Source organism: Passer domesticus, chromosome 18, assembly GCF_036417665.1.
Source record: "Passer domesticus isolate bPasDom1 chromosome 18, bPasDom1.hap1, whole genome shotgun sequence".
NCBI classification, from domain to species: domain Eukaryota; kingdom Metazoa; phylum Chordata; class Aves; order Passeriformes; family Passeridae; genus Passer; species Passer domesticus.
The window spans coordinates 2170114-2193205 of NC_087491.1; the positions used below are offsets into that span (position 1 = coordinate 2170114).

Here is a 23092-nt window from a genome sequence, read left to right on the forward strand (position 1 = left end):
ACCACCATCCCCTCCCTCACACTGAGGAGGGATCAGCCCCTTGCCACAAGGCTGCCCAGGAGGATCCATGTGTGGTGCTCCCTTCCTTCATGTCACATGCTTCACTCGTGTTCAGCCAACCTTTCCCAACAGGCTTAGAGACAGGTGAGCCTGCAGTGGCTGCGTGGAGCCAACAGGATGTGGCCATGACCCTGGGCCTCCATGTGCCAAGGACCCCTCTGCCCTGGGGCCACAGCGTAGGGGACGGATGTTCTGCTGGCAGGTGTGCTGTCCTGTGCCAGCATCCACTGGCTCGTGTCACAGGCTTGAGGAGAGAGCTCATCAGTTGTCGTGCCAGGGCTGTGGGAACATGGCTGAGGGGCTGCCCTGTGCCTCAATACTTCCCGACCCTCTGTCCTGGCAGGAGAGAGCCCCAGGCAAAACATCCAGGAGCAACCAATGGGGCTTTTCTGGAAAAGCTACTTATTTCCTGGCTGGTTCAATGCCAAGACAACAGGGATCTCTGCCCATGGACCCCCTCAGGGCTTGCATCACACAGACAATGTCCTGGAAAACAGGAGACAAAAAAGGGTTTAGAAAGTGAGACAAGAATAGAGATTTGTACTTGGGTTTGATTTTCCTTCCAGGCAAGAATCCTTGCCAGGACGGGGATTATAGCCTTGGATACACCAAGATCCTTCCAGACCTTCAATGTCTCTAAGAGGACAAGATCCAGGCTTGGAGCCGAGGCTGGAATACATCAGTGGGCTCCCACTCACAGGGTGCAGAGGCTCGGCAGGAGCTGCACTCAGTCAGGAGCTCACTCCTGACTGGGGGAGGTTGTTACATTCCCTTATTTTTTTTACTCTACCCGTGTAAGCACTGATTGGATTTGCAACTTCACTGGCCACAGACTCAAAAGCACCCCAAAATGCCTCACATGTGTTTGCTCTGGCCTTAATCAGTGCTGGGACTGGTGTGGGCATCTCCAGAAATTCCTGACAGATCCTTGCTTCCATTGCAGTGCTGTCTGACTCCAACTTTGTGCAGGTGGAGATGTGGGTAAATGCACCCTGAGCAAAAGCATCTTTCTGGGTCCAGGTTCACACATCTGTGCTGGAATGAGGGATAGACCTGACAGCAGGACAGGCAGCTGGGAGGTTTCCTGATACCCCACACAGTATTGTGATTCCTCCATGCAAGGCAACGAGATACTGGGGAGTCAGCCCCAGCAGCTGGGGAAGCCTAGATGTCCAAGACCTTTGGTTGGTGCAGGACTCACCCTGCCTGGAGGTCCCTGAGGAGGAGGCACCTCTGGGCTTGCACAGTGGCCTGCATTGGCCTGCACTAGCCAAAAAATACACCTGATGCCTCAGCTGAGTGCCAGGGTACATCAGTCCAGGTCCTGGCTGGAGTCACAGAGTCCTGAGGACTGGGAGCAGGTTCTCACTCCTCCCCTCTGTCTGTGCCTCCAGTGCAGCTCCCAGGCATAGCTGAGATTGGGAATGGGAGTGGGATTGGGGTCTGAATTGAGAACAGGACTGGGGGCCCTGTGGACAGGTGAGCAGCCTCAGCCCAACCTGAGATCAAAGGAGCAAGTCCCTGCCCTTATTCCTTGGTCTGTGCTTCAGAGGCAGATGGGGGCTGTGCTCCTTCTAGGAACACCTTTGGAGCCTCATGCTGTCCCAGTTGTCCTTCTGGCTGCTACAGGCTTCCCTCCAGCTAGCCCATCTCTGTCCTTGATGGTTCTTGGTCTGAGTGCCTGTCCTGGGGTGACTTTATGATGCTTGTATCCCCAGTCATCTGTTAATGCTGGATATTATATTCTGTGACTTCAAGACTGGCTCTGAGAGTGAAAGTGGGGAGAAGGAGAAGCACAGAGTTTGTTATCAGGGGCTGCACTCACTCCTCTAAGAGCGACACTCCTCCACATTCTGCGCTGGGCTGTGTTGTCTGGGCACGGACGGAGCAGAACAGAGTGCTCCTTTGCTTTTTAGCCAGCTTAGCTAGCTGATGCAGAGTTTGCCCTGGACTGGTTTTTTTCTTTCCCTTTTCTGGGAAGTGTTCGAACCTGCTCCGGACTGGGACCTGGGGAGCAATGAGATCTTGCACTTTGTGGCCACCAGGGCTACTCTGGGCAGCCTTTCCCAGTGCCCGAGGGATTGATAACAGAGCAACCACCCACTGGAGAGACCTTCTGAATTTGTCGTCTCTTCAGAGCAGCGAATGAGTTTTGTCATCTGGTATTGTTCATTTTGTGTGCTGGGGAGTGCTTTGCCTGTTAAATAAACAGTTGTTTTCCACTTCTCTCCGAGGAAATTTTTCCCAAACCGATTGGGGGAGGGACCATGTGGGCGTGCTTTCTGGGGGGGCTCCCTTTGGAGGCTTTTCTCCCAAATTTGCCCTAAACTGGGACAGTGCCTCTGCAAAGGAACCCCACTGCCTTCCAGTGCTCCCTCAAGAGCATGTCAGGACCCCCGGGGCTTCTGCCAGGGCTGAGACCAATGTTGTGCTGGAGCAGCTCTGGAGTATGTTGTGGGATTGTTTGTGCATTGCTCAGGGCTGGCCTGCGCTGGACCAATCCCAAAACTGTTGAATGTTTCTGGATTGAATGGCCCCCTGCACTTGCTGTTGGCTGAGGAGCTCGCAGATGGGAGCAGAGAACCCTGTCCCTAACCCCTCCCTTTGGAACACAGCCTGTTACAGTGTCTATAGGTTCATTGTGTTCTTCCTGTTATTACCCAACCACATATGGAGCTGCAGGGCCGCCCACCAGTGCTCCCAGATGTGCTCATCCATGTTTTACAAAGCCATTGAGAAGCCCTGAGTTCCACAACCAGCAAACTCCACCTCTCAGAGCCGCCAGCAAGTTACTTCTCCTGCTCCAGTGTCTCCTTTGATCCCTCATTCAACCCTGCAACCCTCACCCAGGTGGCCCCACCTCTGAGCCTTTTGTTGGAAGAAACAGATTAGAAAACCTCTCTCCTTTGTTAGGGAAGCGGACGTCCCCTGCGCTGCTGGGTGACTAATGCACTCTCCCCCTCCTCTTTGTACTCACATTCCGCTCTGCCCCCAGGGATTGTTTCCCCTGCTTCATGGTGGGGACAAGCTTTTCTGCCCAGCTGGGATGGGTGCCAGCATGCCCTGTCTTTCCTGGGAGTCTGTGCCTGTGCCTCTCCTTGGAGGAAAGCTGTGTCTCCCTGAGTCACTGAGCTGAAGCCCATGTCCACACCAGCTGCAGGGGATGTAGAAATACAGACAAGAGTCTTCAGGTGCCTCAGGCATGCTGGTGACACTTTCTCATCCAGCTTTACCTGGGATTAAGCTATCTGTGTTTATCCAGGTATGGGGTGATCCAAAGACACCAGCACAGCAGGGACTTGGGCCTTGTGAAAGATTTCTCCTGTGAGATCAGGCAGGTTAACCTTTTCCCTTGCTGCTGTGGCCCCATCACGGTGGTGACACAGGCTGTAATAATGAAAAATTGGCATTAAATTGTGGGGAACTTATTGCTGCCCCACAGCAAACCCTGCTCCTGCACCTGGTGGATTGTCTGATTATTTCAGATTTCAATGCCATTTTCACATCTGGTTATGCTGAGGGGATCTGTCCTTCCCACTATCAAAGCAGTTCCCTAAAGATTCACAGCGTGCCTCTGTCCCTGGGAATGGTCAAGGCAGGATGGAGAGCAGCACTGTGGAGATCAACAGAGGTGACAGAGGTAAGACACTGGCAGGCAAACAGATGGCAAGCAGGGTGGCAGGCAGACAGGTGACAGCATGGCAGGTAGAAAGGCAGAGAGTGGTAGTGTGGCAGGGCAACCCAGCTGTGCTGGGCTGGGTCCCCACACAGCTGCTTGTTCATTGAACTTGTTCATTTGGGCAGATAGCACGCTTCACAACCCTAGTGCTGCAGAGGTGACATCTGTTCTTGCCTTTCTTTGATGGTGCCCAAAACCCACATCCCTGTTTCCTCAGATTAACAAGGCTGCTCTCACCTTCTGCCATTGGAGCAAGGTGTCTGCTTCCACTTCCATGGCAGAGAAAGCCTTCCCTGACCCTCACTTGCTTTTTCACACTGAACTTTCTTGTGCCTGGAGCTCAGGCACTGCCCACCTGGGGCAGCCACCTCAGTGCAGGTACCTGCTCCTCCCCAGGGACGTGGCTGGGTTCTCTGTCAGTGGCTGGGGCTGCCCACACACCATGGGCAGAGGCACTGCACATTCAGTGCCCTGCTCTCTGGCCTGTGGTGCCTTGACAGGGCTACACGGGAAAGGAAAACTGACATGAGCCCCCCACCCTGCTCATCCCCCTTATTGGGGCAGCAGCTGGCGGTGCCTGGCCCCGGCTGGGCTGAGCTCAGACAGCCGTGTTGGGGCGCTCCCCGCCTGCACATACTGTCACGGGGCATTGGGGTATTTCTCTGGCTATACACGTGTTTGCCTGGCTGACATTCCCCTGGGAATGGGAGTATTTGCACCCCACATGCCCAAGCTTTTGGTGCCTTCCTGTTTGCACTGGAGGTTGAGTATCCTGGGACACCAGTGAATGCCCAGGGCTTGGCACAGACTCCCTCAGGCCTCAGACCTCAGCTCCCATCCCCTTGGGGCTGGAAAGAGGGTGGCAAAAGTGACCTCATGAAGAGGAGGAGCAGCCCACCCTGGGGAGGGAAGGGATGTCAGCCCCCCTTTCAAAGCCACGCATGGACAGTCTGGGAATAGGATGGCCAAGTCTGCACAGGACCAAGGTATGGAGGACACTCACATCTCCCAGGATGGGTCCCATCACAACAAGGACCACATGACAGATAAGAACTTGCTTCAAAGTCCCCAAAACCAAAAGAAGGGTGAGGACCAAGGGGACCATCCCTACTCCCACAGGGCTTGTCTAACCCTGTTTCTGCTCCCCACCATCCAGAAAAGAGATTTTTTTTGTTCCTTTTTAGTCTTTGAAGACCTCATTGTTTGTCCATCTAAAGGTGAAGCAGGGGGTTTGAGAAAGAGATTAAGTGCAATCCAGAAAAGGTCTTGCTATGATAATCCCTGGTGCAGTTGCACTGTGCAGGATGGCAGATGACTGCCTCAGAAGGTGAGATGGGCAGCATGAAGAGTCAGTAATAGGCAGGTATTTTTCCCTTAGAAACTTGAGAAGAGTCAATCTGGGAAGGCAGAAAAGCAGCTGAAATGGTGCTGCACTGAGCCTCAGGGACAGGACTGTGGTTTCCTGTGGCATAATCTGCAGCAAAAGCAAATAATTTTTTCCCATAAATTAATATACTAATGTCTTGGAATAGATTAACACGGATTTTCCAGGGTTAAGTGCTTATTGAATTGAAGTGAGGAGGTAAACCCCTGCAAACAGGCTCACAGATTGAACAGAGCAGTCCTGCAGAGAAGCCCTGCTCCACAGCGATGGGCACTGCCAGGGTGAAGGTGGGGACAGCACTGGAGCTCATCCCCTGTGGGACCTCCAGCTGCAGAACCTGTGCAACGGAGGCGCATCAGGGCTGGAGGCTCCTGCACAAGCCCTGGGCAAAGGCTTAGCCCCATGAGCACCTCTGCGCCCCAATACCACAGTGATGGGCAGGGAGCTCTGCAGAAGTTGCAATGGTGCAATGTGTGCTGTGCATGGGTCAGCTGTGAGCAGCAGGAAAGCTCCTTGCTTCAAGAAAGTATTGAGGAGTGAGGCAGTTGTGAGGAGCCTCAGCTCACACCCTCAGTGTGAGGTTGTGACCCGCAGCCTGCAACCGAGCTGCTCTAGGAGCAGTGACTTTCAGCCTTCTCTCCTTGTTTACTATTTTGTTCATTGTTGTATCCCACTGTGTAAGCAAGCTGTAAACGTCCTTCTCAGAGGAAGGAACCAAACCTCCTTTGGCTCGCTCCTCCTTATGCAAATGCATCACATTATTCACTTGTGACCATACTGAAAACAGCCTCAGTATGCATCTGGGCTCCTCAGGGCTGTCACGAAGCTCTTGTGATGATTAAAAGCAGGAATACAGCCACAGCTGTTAATCATTGTAGATGAGAGGTTCTTGGAGCTGTTCTGTATCTCAGGATGTTCCCACATCCCACTGAATCCATCTAAGGGCTAAGCCCCAGGGAGAGGGCAGGATGGGGTTGAGCCTGGGGTCAAGGACCATGCCCGGAGGGGTAGATGGGGCTGATCCCAAGGACACAGGCTGTGCCCAGGGGAGAAGGACAGGATTGGGCTGAGCCCTCCCGCTAACGGTGATGCTCGAGGGACAAAGCTGATTCTGGGGCCGGGGCGGTACCTGAGGGGCAGGGCTGTGGCTGATCCTGGGCAAAAGAACCGTGCCCGGGGGCAGATCGGTCTGGGCGGAGAGGGCAGGAAGATCTGAGTGCGAGTCCGGGGCAACCGCAGCACTCGCAGCAGCGCCGCGGAGCCCGCTGTCCCGCCCGGGTGGGCCGGGGCGGCGCTGACTCAGCCGGGAGAGGCGGGCGAGGAGGAGGCGGGGGAGGAGGAGCGGCAGGAGCCGCCGCCGCCGAGCCGCTCACCTGCCCGGCTCCGCCATGGCCCGCCGCCTGGCCGCCCTGCTCCTGCTGCTGGCCCTCGGCTGCCTGCTGGGTGTCCTCCTCCTCCTCCTCGGCTCGGGGGACACGCGGGGCCCGCCGGGCTTCAAGGTGAGCGGGGCGCGGGGCAGCGGCGGCTCCTGGGCTCCGGGGGAGCCGCCGTGGGCACGCCGGGGCACGGCATTCCCGCTGTGCGGGGACGCTGGTGGGGGAGAGACGCCGGCATCAGCGGGTCCCCAGCGTCACGGGAGGCGCCGGGCTGAGGGGTCCCCCATCTGCGGGGAGAGTGGCAGGGAGCAGCCCCCGCGGTGCGCGGGGAGGAGCTGCCCCAGTACCGAGACTCCTTGCGTGGCATCTCCGCTGCGGGACCCCCCGGCTGCGGGACCTTCGGCCGTCCATCCGTTGTGCCTTAGGACGTGCGCTTTGGGAGGGGAGTCTGTTGGACACACAGAAAGATAGCGGCCCCCCAGGGCAGGGCTGCCGAGTCAGCATCTGCTGCTGCTCTGCCTGGCCAGGGCTTCCCTGCACAACTCAGCATCTCCCCGGGCTCCACTGCATTGCCTGAGCCAGTGCTGCTGGGTGACAAATGTACTTTCTTTTGAATACAAGCTGCTTTTTTTTTTTCCTTTTTCGTCGTAAATTTGGATGATGAAAGAGGTTCCCGAACAATTTCTCGTTGGCCAAGTACTCCCTTTGTAGGACAAGTCTTTTGTTTTAAAATAGTCCCAGGCGCTTGTCCTGAAAAATATTTAATCTAAAACCCCCTTTTTCTCATCCCAAGCAATTTACTTGGAAACTTTCTGAGCCAGCCTGCATGCCAGATGTGCTGCTGCCTTCTCTCTGTGTTTGTCAGATGTAATGAAGACTAGAATGAGAAGACAAGCTGGCTTAGCTAAGATGACCCTTTTTGCTCCTAGTAAAACTACCAATTTTTAACTCCCTCTCTGTGACACCTTTCTTGGCCACCTGTTACCACATGTTGGAGCATCTTGGACAGTGCCCTGAGCTGTTTTTAAAGTGGATTTTTTATCTTTTGGAACATGGAGGAATTAGATTGGTGCCAAGACCCCCATATATAGCACTTGGATCAGCCTGGAAAGACTTTCTTCTTCCAGGTTCCAAAATGGACCTTTGGTTTTAAACCAAATTAATTCCCAGAAACTTTTTTTTTCTTGTGCTTTTTTTGGTGCTTTTTCTCCCTCTGAGTGCTAGCATCTTCTAGTCTGCAGGCACTGCTGTGGTTTGGGGCCAAGCACCTCTGAACACCCACCTGGATCCTAACCCTGCTCTGCACAAGGCCTGGCCTAGGGAGTCAGGGTTCCTGGACATGCCAAGTGCTAAGAGGTCCAGCATGGTGTGTGCTTCGGTGTCCAGCAGTGCCTGTTCCCACGGGGCTGGCAGAAGGAAGGTGCTGAGGAGTTGCTTTCACACGAAGCCCAGTGCTGTTTTGAGAATGCAGAACTTTCTGTTATTTTAACTCAGCCCAAAAGATGCCCACGTGGTTTAGAGGTCAGTCCTGCTATGGGAGACCATGGGCACATCTTCTGATGGCCTGGACAAGATGTGGTCCTTGCTGACTCAGTCCACATTAGCTGCTGGATAGTGCTGTTCACTGCTGAGCTACAGCTCCACATTTTCCCTTTCCAGCTCCTCTGCATGAAATATAGCCCTAAAACCACCCTGGATTAGTTATCTTGCTGCTGAGGGACTGATCCTTCCCTCATGGGTCTGCAGTGGAGCTCAAGGCCTGACTGCCCAGAGCTGCTGCCTGCTCTTGACAGCCCTTTTCTTTCTTTTGGCAAATGTATCTCTGGCAATTTCTACATCCTGTGGCTCCTGTGGCTACTGCAGCAGGAAGGAAACTTGTCACAACTCACTGCAAACCTGGGTGCGGCATGACCTCACCATCCTTCAGAGAGGCAGATGGTGGGAGGCCAGGGATGAGCCCTTCATGCGACACGGGACAGCCCGGAGGGCCTGTGGAATGGGCGCTGGAGTTCTGGGCATGGCCATGGGGCACAGTGCCAGGCAGCAGCACATGGGGCATTCTCAATGTCCCCATCTGCCTCCTCCCCTGGGCAGAGCCATACACTGATCAGAAGCCCTAAGCACTACTCCTGGCCTTTGGGAACATGACTGTCTTCTGTGCCCCCTCCGCAGGGGCTTCAGGACTGAGCAGCCCTGACTGGGGCTGGCCTGAGTGATGTTGCATTGGGGCAGAGCCCTTGGAACCATGGGTGACCTAGGAGGCAGCAGAGATAGGGCTGGCATTGGAAAACTGTCCCAGTGTGGGGCCACAATGGAGACCCCTCTGTGTCCCCCTTGCCTACAGCATGCCAGGGTCTGGTCAGAGGGTTCTGTAAGAAAAATCCCTGTGCCACCAGGAGATGCTGGTGTTGGGGACTGTCCCACATTCATGAGGCCCTGCCAAAGCCCTGGGCACCATACGCAAACATGCTGAGGCAGATGACAGGGGTGATGGGAGCCAGGTGCTGGCATGGGAGTGTGCCAGGTCATCCCTGTGTCTCCCCAGCCCTCATTTGCAGTGTACTTGTTAGCAGACACAGGGCAGCTCAGCTGGCAGTGCTGAGGGCAGCACTTACACTGCAAAACACTATTGGGGTGGGCTTTTATCCTCCCTCCTGGGGCTTCCCACCTGTAGGGCCCCTGGAGCCCACCTGCCCATGCCCATGGCTCAGCTGTGACCCAGACCCACACAGAGCACACTCTGCTCTGGGGAATGCAGTGGCTCCAATGCCCAAGCCCAGGTTCTAGGCAGGAACAGAAGCTGAGACAGGGACAGGATCTGGGGCCAGGGGCTGGCACCATTGCACACCACTGCAGGTGATCCCATTCATGATTTCTGTGTGAATGCTGGAGGTGTGAGGTACCCTTGGGACTGGAGGAGATGACATTTCTTCATCACTGGGAACATAGTAGGCTGCCCATGTCTGCCTTGGTGCCTTCATGCACCATGCACACAATTCCCACCCCTGCTTACCACTCCCAGGCAAGGATGTCTTCTCCAAGGGACAAGCTGGGGTGCCAAACCCTGTGCCCTCAGGAGGGCTGGCATGAGGCTGTGGTGACTCCTCTCCAGCTGTGGCAGCTGAGGAGTGAGCTGTGGCAGCAGTCAGCCAGGCACTCTCTGCAGAGGCAGCACCTTCGTGTTGCAGCACCTTACCTCAGCCAGGCCAAGCTCTGTTGCTGCCACCACCAAGGCTGGGGGACCCATGGGATGCCCCTCACCCACCACTCCACACCTGGTGGCAGTGGGCTGGGGGTCCAAGAGGAGATACCCCGACCCCAACCCACAGGTGTTGTCAGCAAAGGGCACTAGAATGTGCCTACATGGCACAGCCAGTTCTGCATCCTGCCCCAGCAGTGCCACTGTCACCCCACCATGCCACCTCTGCACGGGGCTTGCTCTGGGTGCAGCCTCTCACTGCCTGCACTTCCCTGGGCACACAACGTGGTATGTGTGCCCATGCACACGCCCCTCCTAAGTGCATGTGTGCACAGACACGCATTGGCACACCTATGTGCATGCACTCCTCACCCATGCACACCCATGTGTAAGCAACCCCACATACGTGCATCCACTCCTCAAGCTGCACACACCTTTGTATGCCCAGGCACACACACACAAACATGCGCACTCCTGCAGCATGTAGACCACATGAACACATTTATGCATGTACATGTGCACATACATTTGTGCACCTCTCTACGTGTGCAACTCCACCCCAGTTACGTACCCCCATGAACACATCCTGGTACGAGCTCTCCGTGGGACGGGAAGTGGGGCACAGCCAAGCCAGCCCTGCTGAGCACAGGAAGAAACCCTGGGAACCAGCCTTCCCCCGTCACGGGTGGTGGGTCTCCTCCTGCTCACCCTAGAGCCAGCCATGTAGCCATGTCCCTTCCTGCCATGGGGTGAGTCTGACATTCCCAGCATCCCCCTCCCAGGCTGACCCCATTCCTGGTGGGTGGCACCGGGTATCCCTGGCACTGCAGGTCGTCCTTATTGTTTCATACTCCAGCATCTCTCAACCCTTGCCACCATGTAGATATCCCTGTCTCCAACCTTGTCCCTCTCAGTGGACTTCAGCTCCTCCGTGGCATCTCTGGGCTGGAGACTGCTCCTAGTGTCTTGGCTGTGCTCAGCCCTGGGTTTGGGGATGATCTACAGATGCTTTCCTGTTTGGGACAGCCTTGTCCTGCTAGTGTCACTCCAGGTGATATTTGGGGTAATGCGGCACCTTGTGAGCAAACTGGAGACATTTGCATGGTGACTAGTGGGTGTGTGGGCACATGTGCCACTGAGGTGGACAGAGGGGGGTCCCCTAGGGCTGGACCCTCCTCAGACTGCCCTCTGCTTGGTCGGTGACTGCTCATCTGGGGACGCAGGGGTGACCACGGGACCCCAGGGAGGCAAGGCAAGGCAGAGGTTGCTCTGGTGAGAATGGACTGGGGTGCCACGTGCTGGGCAAAGAGGATGTTGAGCGCCCTCTAAGCCTCCCCGGAGCACTCACCCCAGCACCCAGCCCAGGAGGCTGGGGAGAGGTGTTGGGGGGGAGTTGTCAGCCTCTTTCCTTCTCTCTGCAGTGTTTGTCAGGAGCTGAAGCTACTCCACTGCTCCAGCCTGGCCACAGAGGGGGATTCTCTGCTGGCTTGTAGCTTTTGGCCCAGGGCATGAACAAATCACCGGGCGAGTCTGGGAGGGTCACCCATGTGAGATGGTTCTCTGAGGGAGCAGGAGGTACCACTGGTGCAGGGCCATGAGTTCACAGTGTAATTGAGGCTACCTGTAAGTGGGGACTTCAGGTGTCCCTGACACTTCTGTTGCCTGAGCTGGTGAAAACCAGGTGATAGGGACAGGGGTAGCATGGGGCACCCATGCCAGGCAGGGCTGGGGTGGCTTCCAGAGCCGGGCAGGGAGAGGAGCTGCCTACTCCAGCCCTCGGCTCTGTTGAGTCTGGGCAGGGCAGGAGACAGAGACTCATAGGAGGAGGTTTAAGCCTTAGATGGCTTCACCCCAGAGATGCTCAGTTGGAGTGCCGCTGGGTCCTGCCTTGCTTTCCCCCTATACTCACAGCCCTGAAGGGGCACAGTGGGGGCCAGCATGGGCAATCCCAAAACCATGGGCAGCAGGGGTCAGGCAGAGGGGTATGCCCAGGGGTGCTGCAGGCAGCATGTATGGTGTCCCCTCCCTGGAAGCTGGGTAACCTTGTTTGGCAGGAGGAGCAGGGTTATTTATAGCCAGAGAATAGCCAAGCCATACAAGGGCAGGAGGGATGAGGGGCCTGGCTGCCCTTCTTTGGCCAAGAGCATCCCGAGGAGCCATTTCAGGTGTCTCTCCTCACCACCAGTCCCAGGGACCGGCTAGCGTGGCTCAGCAGGCAGCCAGGAGTGTTGGTAACCTGCAGTGGGGGAAGACCCCCTGAGCTGCACTCAAGGGGGTCCCCTTACCCAAAAAGGCAGAGTCCCTGTGCTGTTCCAAATAGCATTCCAGAATGGCCAGTATCCCACTCCCAGTCACATGCCAGGCAGTGCCCTCCTTGGGCAGGTATGGGCCCAGCAGTGCCAGGCTGGGCTGAGCAAAGCCTGCCTCTGCCAGGTGATGCTCCGGAGCTGCTGGGCACTGACACGGTAGGAGTGTGGACTGGTTGTGCACTGAGCCCCAGTGTCTTCCCTTGGTAAGGGCTGGAGCCTGCAGGCCTGACCCACTGCCTTCCCCCTGCAGTACGGCATCGTGCTGGACGCTGGGTCCTCCCACACCGCCATGTTCGTCTACAAGTGGCCCGCAGACAAGGAGAATGACACCGGGGTGGTCAGCGAGCACGGCATGTGTGATGTGGAGGGTAAGGGCTGGCCCTGGTCCGGGGCTGGTGGCGGCGTCTGTTGCATCCCTGTGGCAGGGCAGCATGGTGTGAGTGCCCCTGCCATGCCCAGCTGCCTCCCTCTGTGTTCAACAGTGTAGTGGTATGTTCTAAAGGGTTCAGCTCTATTCCTAAAATGTCTCCCACCTCCCCTCAAGGCTTGCATCTGTGCATGCTTGTGGTTTATCTTTTCCTGGTAGGTACTGAACCACCAGGGAACAATCCAGCTCCCTGCCTAGCCCAGTGAGGAGCTGGGGTCAGTTTTTCACTCTCCATTTATCAACCTCTCCCAGACTGTCAGCCAGCAGAGGATGCAGTGTGGGCAGAGAGATGTGGCTGGACCCTGGATGGCTCCATGCTCACAGAAAACTGCCTTCGGAAGGGGCAAAGCTGCTCACCAGGCATTTTCTCTCTGAGCATCATCCCCTCACCAGCAGGGAGCAATGCTTTTTCCTCTTCACAGGTCCTGGCATCTCCAGCTACAGCTCGAACCCTCCGGCAGCTGGGACAAGCCTGGAGCACTGCCTGAACCAGGCCCTGAGAGATGTGCCCAAGGAGAAGCACACGGGCACACCGCTTTACCTGGGTGCCACGGCTGGCATGCGCCTGCTCAAGTGAGTGCACAGGGGACAGGGGAGCCCTGTTGTGCCACTCTGACACGCCAGCTTGCCACACACAGCAGGGGCGGAGGTGGTGAAGGATGGCTGAAGTATTTCCCCTTTGCTGGGCAACGCTCTTGACCACCCACCTGCCCAGTGCTGTGTCCCCTGCAAAAGTGGTTCTGCCTTTCAGAGCAGATATACTCTGCAGGGCACAGCCAGCACAGTGCTAGTAGGGGCTAGCACCAGGATAACCCACCCAGACTCTTTGGTTGCTAGGAGGAAAATCCCTTGCAGCCACTGCCAGCCTGATGGGACACAGTGAGAATAATCACCCCTCAAAAAGCACACAGGGGGAAGAGTTGTGCTCCCCTCACTCAGCCCAGGCAGGATGGATTCCATTGTCCCAGCAGGGAGGAGCACACTTCATTCCTGCTACCTGCCTCCTCCAGCAGAGACAAGGGGAATTAGCTAGTGTTTTTTTGGGACATGCCTATGAGTACCCATGCAAGGGCTCACCTCTCTCCTGGGCCCTGCTGTGGCAGTGCTGGCCCTCAAGGGCCATTAGGACAGGGAGGGCTCTGCAGCACTGTGGCACAGGTCTGTCACTCTGCCCTCCACAGCATTGCGGACCCACAGGCGTCGGACGCTGTCCTCAGAGCTGTAGCAGCCACGCTGAAGACATACCCCTTTGATTTCCGGGGAGCAAAGATCCTGTCAGGGGAAGAGGAAGGGGTCTTTGGCTGGGTCACTGCAAACTATCTCCTGGAGAACTTCATCAAGGTGGGCAGAGGATAGTGACATCCAGTGGGATGGCTGTGGTGGCTGGGCAGCTCATGATACACTTATGCCTGCTCTTGTGCTCCTTGGCTTAGCGTGGATGGCTTGGAGAATGGATCCAGCCTCAGAAGAAGACCCTGGGGGCCATGGACTTTGGAGGTGCTTCCACACAGATCACCTTTGAAACCAGGGACACAATTGAAAACCCCCAAAATGAGGTGATGCTGAAGCTGTATGGGCAGGCATACAAAGTGTACACGCACAGCTTCCTCTGCTATGGGAGGGACCAGGTCCTCAAGAGGCTGCTCTCCAAGTTCCTCCAGGTACAGTGTGTGCTTGATGTGGATGCTGGCTGTCACAAACCCAGAGTTGCCCCTTACCTCGGTGTTTATGCTGTCCCTGAGCCCTGGACCAGCTGCACACCTTTACCAGCCAACTTGGGTTTTGCCCCCAACTCTTTCCTATGTTCCCAGGGCTTTCTCATACTATCTCCCTTAGATGATGCAGCCCTTGGCTGAGCCAAGACACCCCAAGCCATTTTGAGACACTTTTGTCAACTGCTCTGTGTCTGGCTGCTCAAGCTCCACGGGAGCTGTGCTATGCACAGCTCATGCACCCCATGTGTCCCTCCTCCGGCAGGCTGAAAGCTATCAAGAAACTGTCTCCCATCCCTGCTGGCCTAAGGGCTACAACAAGAGCCTGTTGCTGAGCAGCATCTATGACAGCCCCTGCACGCAGAAGGAGCGGCCAAGCCTTGCCCTCAACACCACTGTTACCTTGGTCGGCACTGGGAATGGGAACCTCTGCACTCTGCATGTCAGCAAGCTCTTTGACTTCACCAACTGCTCCTTCTCTCACTGCTCCTTTGATGGTGTTTTCCAGCCAAAAGTTTCAGGAAACTTCATTGTAAGTCCCATAAGAGGAGGGTGGTGCCTCGGCTGCTGCTGGGCAGCTCCCCAGCATCATGCAGCAGCAAAATCAGACCCCCAGCTCTGTAACAGCGGTTGGTGTCCACCACATTGGCCAGAGTGTCTGCTCATGGTCAGAGAGTTTACTCCAGGCCTGTCTCACAGCTGGTCCTTTGCCTCCATCAGGCCTTCTCTGCCTTCTTCTACACGGTGGATTTCATACAGACTGTGATGGGAAGACCTGTGCACCTGCCCAGCGACCTGAAGGATGCTGCAGAGACCATCTGTGCCACCAGCTGGAGTGAGGTGAGCTCCCTGGGCATCATGGAAGGAGGGGGCTGCTTCATGTGGGGTATCACCCAGGCTTTGAGAGAAGCCCTTGGAGGTCACTGGGTTTCCTGGCACCAGTGGACTATGGGGAAGGCAATTGATGGCCCCCACATGGGACTGGGAGACTGGGAGGGGGCTCAGGTGGGCAGGGGTAGCCTTGGCCTCACAGATGTAACTACCCTGAGCTTCAGGCCACAGACAGAAGCCTGGCCATTGCTGGCTTGACCCCTCTTCTCTTTCCCTCTGTGCATCCCACCCAGCTGCTCCTGAAAGCCCCAAAGCTGGAAAAGAGGCTGCCAGATTACTGCGCTGTCAGCACATTTGTGTATTTGCTCACCACCAAAGGCTACAGCTTCAACAACCACTCCTTCCCCAACATTGCCTTCCAGAAGAAGGTAGGGAGCACCAAAATACATCCCCATCCCACGGGATCTCTTTGGAGTTAGGCCAAAGAACCCTGCAGGAGAGAGGACCCCACATGGAAAAAGAGGCAAGCAGAATCAAGGAAGATCTCAGTGAACAGGGGCAGGATGGAACTCTCAGTTTTTGGAGGGGTCTCCTAGGGGATGGAAACAAATCAGCTGAGCTGTCTGTTGGGGTGGTCATGGGATCCTTCAGCCCTTCCTTGGCCCTCAAGACAGCAGCCATCCCAAATAATGCTCTGCTGAGGCTTTTTGGAATGTTACGTCAGGGCAGGAGGTACCTTTGTCTGCACATGCTATGGGATGTGCAAGGAGATCAGGACTGGCCTGAGCATACTAGGTTTTACTCCCAGGGGATGAACCCAGTTCAGCACAAGATGGTCACTGCTCTGTCCCTGTGCTGGCTAGACCTTTGGGCAAGCAGAGGCTCAAGGGAGCTGTGGGTTCCCACACACTTTTCTCCCTTGGGCTGACACTGAAGCTTTCCCAGAAGGGTCTGCAGCACAAGTCTTATGAGTAGCAGCTGAGAGACCTGGGGGGACTCAGCCTGGAGAAAAGGAAGCTCAAGGGAGACCTTCTCACTCTCTTCAACACCCTGATAGGAGGTTGTAGCCAGGTGGGGGTTGGTCTCTTCTCGCAGGTAACATGTCACAGGCCAAGAAAATGGCCTCAAATTGTGCCAGGGGAAGTTTAAGTTATATTTTAGGAAAAATTACTTCATGGAAAGTGTGGAACAGGCTGCCCACAGTTGGGGTAGTTACCATCCCTGGAGGGATTTAGAACATGTGCAGATGTGGCACTTGGGGACATAGTTTAGTGGTGGCCTTGGCAGTGCTGGCATTACTGGTTGGACTCCATGATCTTAGCCGTCTTTTCCAACTTCAGTGATTCCCTGATTCTGTGGTCTCCTGAGGCCCATGCTGGCTGGATGGTGACCATGCCATGCTGTTTCCTCAGGCAGGAGAAACCTCCATTGGCTGGGCCCTGGGCTACATGCTGAACCTCACCAACATGATCCCAGCAGAGAAGCCCTACTCCCACAAAAGCATGCTGTACAATTACTGGGTCATCCTCATCCTGCTCTTTGTGGTCACCACCCTGACATCCCTGGTGACTGCCGTCTGCCTGCTCTGGCACAGCAAGTCCAGCATAATCTGATGGCAGGGACAGGGTGGGCCATATCTGCAGGACCAGCACCATCCTACCTGCTGGAGGCTCCACGGTCTGAATGCTTGGGATGTGGCAAGTGCTCTATGTCCTCCTCCAAAACCTGACACCATCCCAGAAGAATAACTGTGTCCTTTTGCCCTCCCCTTGCCCTCAAGCTGCGGGAAAGGACAGAAGAGGATCACTGATCCTGTGGGAGAAGGGCGTAAATGTTTCCCCGCACTACTCAGGGATGGACCCTGGAGCAGGCTTGGAAATGGGACATTCAGAGCCAGGACATCTTGCTGCCACCAGAGCTGAACTGAGCCAGTGAACCCAAGCAAAAACAGGATTAATTTTCATGTGTATGTGTATGAATGGGGAATATTACTTACACTAGTCCTTATAGCCAACCTCACTAGCCTGTCCCTGGAGCATCAGCCCTGCCTCCTGGGGAGCTCTGGGCATCACCTGAATCTCACGTTGTCTTTCTGGCTCTTGTACAAACCCCACTGACCTTCCTGAAGGCAAAGTCTTTTCCTTGGCCATTGGCCTCAGCTGTGGGTGATGCCTTCACTACCCCCATGGTTCCTATGCCAGACTTGTCTCTGCCACAGCCAGAGACTCCTGCACACCCTGGTTCCTGCAGCTCTGTGGTGCATGGCCATGCTGGCACAGGCCGATGGGCTCCCACACTGTGGGGCTTTGTTCTGCACTGGGATTTGAGCCTGGCATCACCCCACACCAGGCAGCTAGGAGGATGGACCTTCATTTCCAGTTGAGTAAGAACAGGGATGTACAAACATGAAGAAGGTTTGGCTTTGTTTGATTTTTTAAAAATAATCTGAAATAAACCTTTGTAACCACTGCTATGGCTCAGTGGCTTGTGATCAGCAACAGGCAGTTCAGCCTGGCTGTCCCATGGGCGCAAAGCCCCTCAGCCACATCCACAGGTCAGGCTCTGCCCAAAGGTCTCAGCCCTCGCAGACTGTCGAGTGCTGAGACACGGTCACAGCTCTGTGTGCTCTACCAGCCTGGAGACAACCTCAAATAGACCAAGGTGGGCTGGAAACCTCATGCCAGACCCAGCCCACCTGGAGATGGAGGAGCTCCAGTCAGCCACAGTCACGAAGCTCACGCTTCCACTCATACTGGAGGTGCAGTCACCCCCAAAGCCAGGAGCAGGCAGCTGAAACTGTCCCTCACTGCCACAGCCCCCAGCAAAACAACCTGCCAGCAGTCTCCACTGCCAGGGCCCAGCTCTGATGCTCAAGGGCAACAGCAGAGCAGCTCACATTTGCTGCTGCAGTCACTGGCAGCCCAGACACCAGGATGCACATCGCTGTGCTTGGGCAGCTGCATGGGACTGGTCCCAGCTCTCCAATCCTTTGGGAAGCCTCTCCCTGCCCTGCACATTCCACAAACACTAGAGAGGAGTGGCTGCAGGGAGCTGCAGTTTCTCACTGCCCTCTTTGTTCCTGCTGGCAGCACCAACTCTGCTCCGTGGGTTTGCTCACTTCCCAACACCCTTCCCTGCTCCAGCTGAACTTCTGGAATGCCATGCTTGACTGAACGTGCCTGTTCCCTGCAGCACTTTGCTTCCAGCTCTTCCACTAGCTGCTCCCCATCTCTCTGCACAGGGAAAACCTGATTCCAGTTCAGAGGATGCTGTGAACCTCCAAGCCTGGCTTCCTCCCCAGGCTCATCTCCTCAGCACAGGGACTCCCTCACATGGTGATGTTCAGGGCCTGTCTATTGTATCACACATGGAGAAGGCACTTCTGGTTCCTGAAGCTGAAACACTGCTCTAAGAACCTGGGCAGCTCCCAGAATTCAGGCTGGGTTTCCTCTTCCAAGAAATTCAGCTGCAGCTGAATCAGAGCTGGATGTCCACCAAGAGCAGACAATTAACCTAGTCAAGACTTGGAGTCTGACATGGAAAAACCCCACATGCCCCACTGTGTGCGTGGGATTCGAGACAGTACCATTACCTTGCCAAATAGTTATGGATCTGGATGGGCAATCTGGGACTAGCCAGTGACAGGTGAGCACTGCAGAGAGGGGCCCTGGGCACATGGTCAGCTCTGCTGCAGGGGAAGGGGACACCCCAGAGGCCACCCAGCTGTGGGACTCCGCTCAGGCCTGTTCAGGTAGGTAGGAAAAGCCTTGCTGCTGTGGTGGAAGGGACATGAGACTGGCTGGGCTCAGGAAACATAGGTGACACAGCAACAGCTCAGCCCTCACAACTTAGCCCAGACCTGTCCGTACCTGCAGTCTCAGAGCAATCCAAGTGCTGATTGTGACTGCCATCACCACAGAGGGACCAGAGATCTCTGCTCCAACAGTCACTGCAGAGGTTGCCTTAGGCTGACATTCACCACCTGCTCTGCCCTTCACCTTATCCACAACAAGTGCATTCCGCTCTCAACTTTTATTGTACCCCCAGGGGAATGTGCAGAGGCCATGGGGCAGGCAGCAATCCCTGAGGTGCCTCCACCATGCTCTCTCTGGCAGGATCAAGTCCTCTGAGCTTTCCAGAAGTGTCACCAAGCCCACCACCCTCACGGGCAGCATGGGCAGCATCAGGCTGGGCAGACAGGAGGGAGTGAAGCGGGACACGAGCACGGCAGGCTATGCTCTGCTGGCTACTCCACCACGTCACCGTACCTGTTTCTCCTCAGCAGTGTTGCAGTGCCGTCCCCATCTTCTGCACTGGGGAGGTTTTCTGCAACAAGAAAGTACAAGTTCCCTGGACCTCCAACTACCCTGCTGAGTATGCCAAGCACAGACAAAGAACCACAGAGCCTTGGTGAAGCACGTAAAGCCTCTTCAAGCTGGCCTAGCTTTGGGAGCTCAAGGTATGTATGGGAGAAAGCAGCGAGCAGCAACAAGAATTGTACAGCAGCAGCTGTCTTGATGCCCCTCAAATTCCGCCCACCCTACTGGGCAGCAAATCCCTCCATACCTCAGTTGCTCTCTCCATCCCTTATCTTCTCCTTCCTCTTCCAGCAAATAAGCTTTTTGTGCTGGCTTTCATGAATATCCAAAGCAGGCAGGGCAGAAGGCAGCAGCAAGTGCAGCCAGCCCACATCACCAGCCCTGCTGAGGAACCCACTGTGCCAGGTGCATAGAGGCACAGGGGAGGCATGAAACCAGTTAAGGAGCTCCACCCACCATGGGTGTTCCTGCTCCCACCCCTTGGCTGCAGGGTGCCAGTGCAGGATTTATAATATGAGATTTTTTGGAAATGACACAGTCACCAGGTAAATTACAAGACAGGAGCAGCAAAGCAATTATTGCAGCAGGGAAGAACCAGGCACAACAAGCTCAGGCAAAGCAGTAGGGAGCTATGACTGTACCTGCGGGCTGAGACACCCCACCAGTCACGGCGAGCTCTTGTGGGGACTTGCCTGTCTCCAGATAAATCCAGAAGTTGGAGCATTTCTGTGTCTCAGCTCTGGTTACCACGTAGCTTCCAAGGGACCCTGCAGCTGGGGCGGCCGAGGTGCTTCTGGGAGTGCCAGCAGCACCACGGTGGGGACAGCACCTGCTGCCGCGGACCCTCCTGAGCCCTGGGGACCGGGGCCCTGGCTGGAGCCAGAGACGAGCGCCCATAACAGCGGCAAACACCTGTCTGTACCGCTCGGGCTGAGCACTTACCCGCAGCCAACAGCAGGCTCCACTGCAGGCTGTATGGCAGCTTCTGCCGAGCCATGTTCTGCACCGCGAAGGCGGCCCCGCTGCCTGCCGAGACCGGGGCCGGGGTTATCGGACACGGCCGGGACGTCCCCGCTGCCCCCGGGGAGCGGCCAAGCACAGCCCGGGGGATGCCGCGGTGGATGGGCCGGCCCGTACCTGCCAGGAAGGTGCCGATGCCCTTCATGAAGGCGTGAGACTGGCAGGCCGCGTACTGCTGCAGCGCCTGCGGGGAGGCGTCAGCGCCAGGGCCGGAGGCCCACCCGGCCCCCCAGCCCCGGCCCTCCCCGCACCTCCCGGCCTCCCAGCCCGGCCCCCGCGGGGCGCACCGGGTGCCTGGCGGCCACATCATCCTCCACCCGCCGCACGCCCAGGTTCACCATGGCGAGGCTGCCGGGCCGGGCTCGGGGCAGGAGCCGCCCCTGCCGCCCGCCCCTTCCGCCGTGGTCATGGCGGAACCGGCGGGGCCGTTCCGTGTGCTGCGAACCGGGACGGGCCGATTCCTCTGCTACTGCGGACCCGACCGCGCCGTCTAGTGAGAGCGGGGCGAGAGAAGGAGCAGGCGGGGGGCGGAGGGGTCGAGCAGCCCTGGCCTGACCCGCTGCCTCCCGCAGTGTGACCGACGCGATGGAGGTCTGGGCCGGGGAGCTCGGCGGCTGCCCGGAGCTCGGCTCTGTATGTACCGGGGCGGACGAGGCGCGGCGGGAGAGCCGGGGCTGAGACCCGGGGTGCCGGCGGGGCAGGGATGGATGTGGGCCCAGGCTAGGCCGTGTTGGACGCGCTCTCCTCCTTCTCTCCCTCTGCAGCGGTGCCCGCCGGAGGAGCACGGCGCGATGCTCAGGTGGGTGCCGCCGCCCTGGGACCCTCCTCGCTACGGGCACCCTCGGCCCCAGCTCGCCCGGGGCCCCCTCTCTCCCGCTCCCCTCACCCCCTCTCCCCGCAGGGCCGCCCTGGGTCACGGGGCCGCCGCGCTGAGCCTGGGCCCGGGTTCGGGCACGCTGCGGCTGCCGGGGGAGCCGCGGTGCCCGGCCCTGGCCCTCGCCCCGCTGCCCGCCGCCGAGGCGCGCAGCCAGCTGCAGGCGCTGGTCTTCGGCATGGCCGGCTGCATCGAGAGCCTGCAGAGGCGCCTGGAAGGTCCGTGGTGGGTTTAGAAGAGGGGAGGGCTAGCAGCTCCTGCCACCTTCACGGGATTGTCACTCCCACCTAAGGTGCCCTAGGTGCCCCCGTTCGGCCGCAGCAGGAGAGGGCTTCACCCCAGGTGGTTTCTTCTCACCGGTCCCTGTAGGCCGGCAGAAGAGCTGCTGCCTGTCACTTCCCTGGTCGTGCTGGCCCGTTCTCAAAGCTGGCCAGGGTCTGCACCAGACCTCCACAGGCAGAAGAGACCCTGCCTGGGCTGGGAGGACACAGTGGTGTGTCTCTGTGTGGAAACACAGCCCTGGTCCTCATGGCCAGCACCACTAGCATCCTGAGTGTGGGAGTCACCTTACAGATATCTTTGTCTGAGGGGTCTGGAAAGATTTTGGAGCAGCAGCAGTCTGGATAGAAGTGCTGAGAGGAGAATGGGGCTCAGTTTGGCTGTGGAGGAAGCTCACTGGGGAGGCTTGAAGTGCTGCATGCAGAATTGGGGAGTGTTGTCACAAGCTTTGGCTCTGGCTCCTGTCTCAGTAGCAGTGGAGACGTTAGCATCTTCCTGCAGCCCCGAGAAGAATGCTGCCCGGAGCCAGCAGCTCTTCCTGCCAGGTAGGCACTGCCAGGGGCACCTGCACTGCTCCTGCAATCTTTTGTCTTCTCCCTCCTGGAGGCTGCTGGTCCTGTATCCATGAGTGCCTCTTGAGTGCCCTCGGCTCTGGCTGCTAGCAGCAACCACCCGTTGTCCTGGTGCTCTTCCAGGCAGAGCATGGGCAGGGCTTACTGTGGTGGCTCTCAGGGTGTCTGGGACGCTCAGGTCAAAGGCTGGGCATTGCCAGCCTCAGAAAGAGGGCAGGCTTTCCTGTGCTTCCAGACTGGAGGCTGTGGTGGATCCACAGCTCCTTTTGGGAGAGGAGGCCAAGTCTGGCCCTTTCTTGCCCTCTGTGGCTGCTGGTCCTGCCAGGCTGGGCTCCCGGAGGCTCCCCCTGGCCGTGGAGGGACTGGCAGGGCTGCCAGAGCTCCTGGGTAACCTGTAATCTGTGTCCTGCCTGTTCCTGACTGAGGCAGACCCCAGCCCCAGGAAGAGTAAGGCTTCTGGCTCAGCTTTGCCAGCCAAAAGGAAGGTACCGGGGGAGTCTCTCATTAACCCTGGTTTCAAAAGGTCAGTGCTGGGGCTGGATGCTGCTCGCTGGGCACCCTGTGGGCTCTGCTCTGAAGTTTTGTGGCAGCAGGGCTTGGGGCTCATGACTCTGATGTTTCCTCCATCTCCTTCCAGCAAGAAGGCGCCATCTGGAGTGAATTTCGAGGACTCCTGATGGGTGCTGTCCTGTGCCCTGATGACAGCCCTATGGACCCTCTGAGTGAGGAGGTGTCCCTGTTGCTCTGGACCTGCTGAGTGCCTTGACCCAGGGAGACAGCAGAGGCAGCAGTACCTGGTAGCCACCCCTCAACTTTCCCCTTTGTGGGGAACAGATGAAGCAGAGGGGACACCAGCATGGTGGGTTTTTCCCCTGCAGCCCTTCCCTGCTGGCAGGGACCAGCTCCTGACTTCACTTACCATAAGCTGGTGGAGTTTTGATAGAGCTTTGATATTATGGAATGGAAAGATCACCTGTGCTTTGCTTCTTGCCAGTAAAGGGTTTTTTAGCCAGCTGGTCTCTTTGGGTGTGTCTGTCCATTCTGCCTCTCC

The 23092-nt window shown here is 57.0% G+C and overlaps 3 protein-coding genes across 15 annotated transcripts; 2 read left to right on the forward strand and 1 right to left on the reverse strand.

Moving 5' to 3' along the window:
• Positions 1 to 34: 34 nt before the first annotated feature.
• On the reverse strand, positions 35 to 20679 carry TMEM141 (transmembrane protein 141). 10 transcript variants are annotated; one of them, XM_064393605.1, is made up of 6 exons: positions 20604 to 20679; positions 20434 to 20500; positions 20239 to 20322; positions 19938 to 20069; positions 19544 to 19692; positions 18995 to 19303 (listed from the first exon to the last, which is right to left on the reverse strand). In XM_064393605.1, exons 1-5 carry the CDS (start codon positions 20655 to 20657, stop codon positions 19565 to 19567), a joined length of 465 nt encoding a protein of 154 aa, XP_064249675.1. In that variant the 5' UTR covers positions 20658 to 20679; the 3' UTR covers positions 18995 to 19303; positions 19544 to 19564. The 10 variants fall into 10 exon arrangements, with proteins under 10 accessions (XP_064249680.1, XP_064249675.1, XP_064249678.1 ...); XM_064393608.1 differs by lacking the exon at positions 19544 to 19692; XM_064393602.1 differs by having other exon boundaries at positions 19938 to 20063; positions 20434 to 20626.
• ENTPD2 (ectonucleoside triphosphate diphosphohydrolase 2) lies at positions 6309 to 17446 on the forward strand. 2 transcript variants are annotated; one of them, XM_064393595.1, is made up of 9 exons: positions 6312 to 6622; positions 12258 to 12375; positions 12857 to 13007; positions 13616 to 13775; positions 13868 to 14095; positions 14412 to 14678; positions 14867 to 14986; positions 15271 to 15405; positions 16390 to 17446. In XM_064393595.1, exons 1-9 carry the CDS (start codon positions 6512 to 6514, stop codon positions 16588 to 16590), a joined length of 1491 nt encoding a protein of 496 aa, XP_064249665.1. In that variant the 5' UTR covers positions 6312 to 6511; the 3' UTR covers positions 16591 to 17446. The 2 variants fall into 2 exon arrangements, with proteins under 2 accessions (XP_064249666.1, XP_064249665.1); XM_064393596.1 differs by lacking the exon at positions 14412 to 14678 and having other exon boundaries at positions 6309 to 6622.
• PAXX (PAXX non-homologous end joining factor) lies at positions 20680 to 23053 on the forward strand. Of its 3 annotated transcripts, XM_064393599.1 has the most exons (7): positions 20680 to 20809; positions 20889 to 20949; positions 21081 to 21115; positions 21218 to 21408; positions 21943 to 22014; positions 22471 to 22564; positions 22679 to 23053. In XM_064393599.1, exons 1-7 carry the CDS (start codon positions 20724 to 20726, stop codon positions 22716 to 22718), a joined length of 579 nt encoding a protein of 192 aa, XP_064249669.1. In that variant the 5' UTR covers positions 20680 to 20723; the 3' UTR covers positions 22719 to 23053. The 3 variants fall into 3 exon arrangements, with proteins under 3 accessions (XP_064249669.1, XP_064249668.1, XP_064249670.1); XM_064393598.1 differs by having other exon boundaries at positions 22471 to 23053; XM_064393600.1 differs by lacking the exon at positions 22471 to 22564.
• The last annotated feature ends 39 nt before the right edge of the window (positions 23054 to 23092 follow it).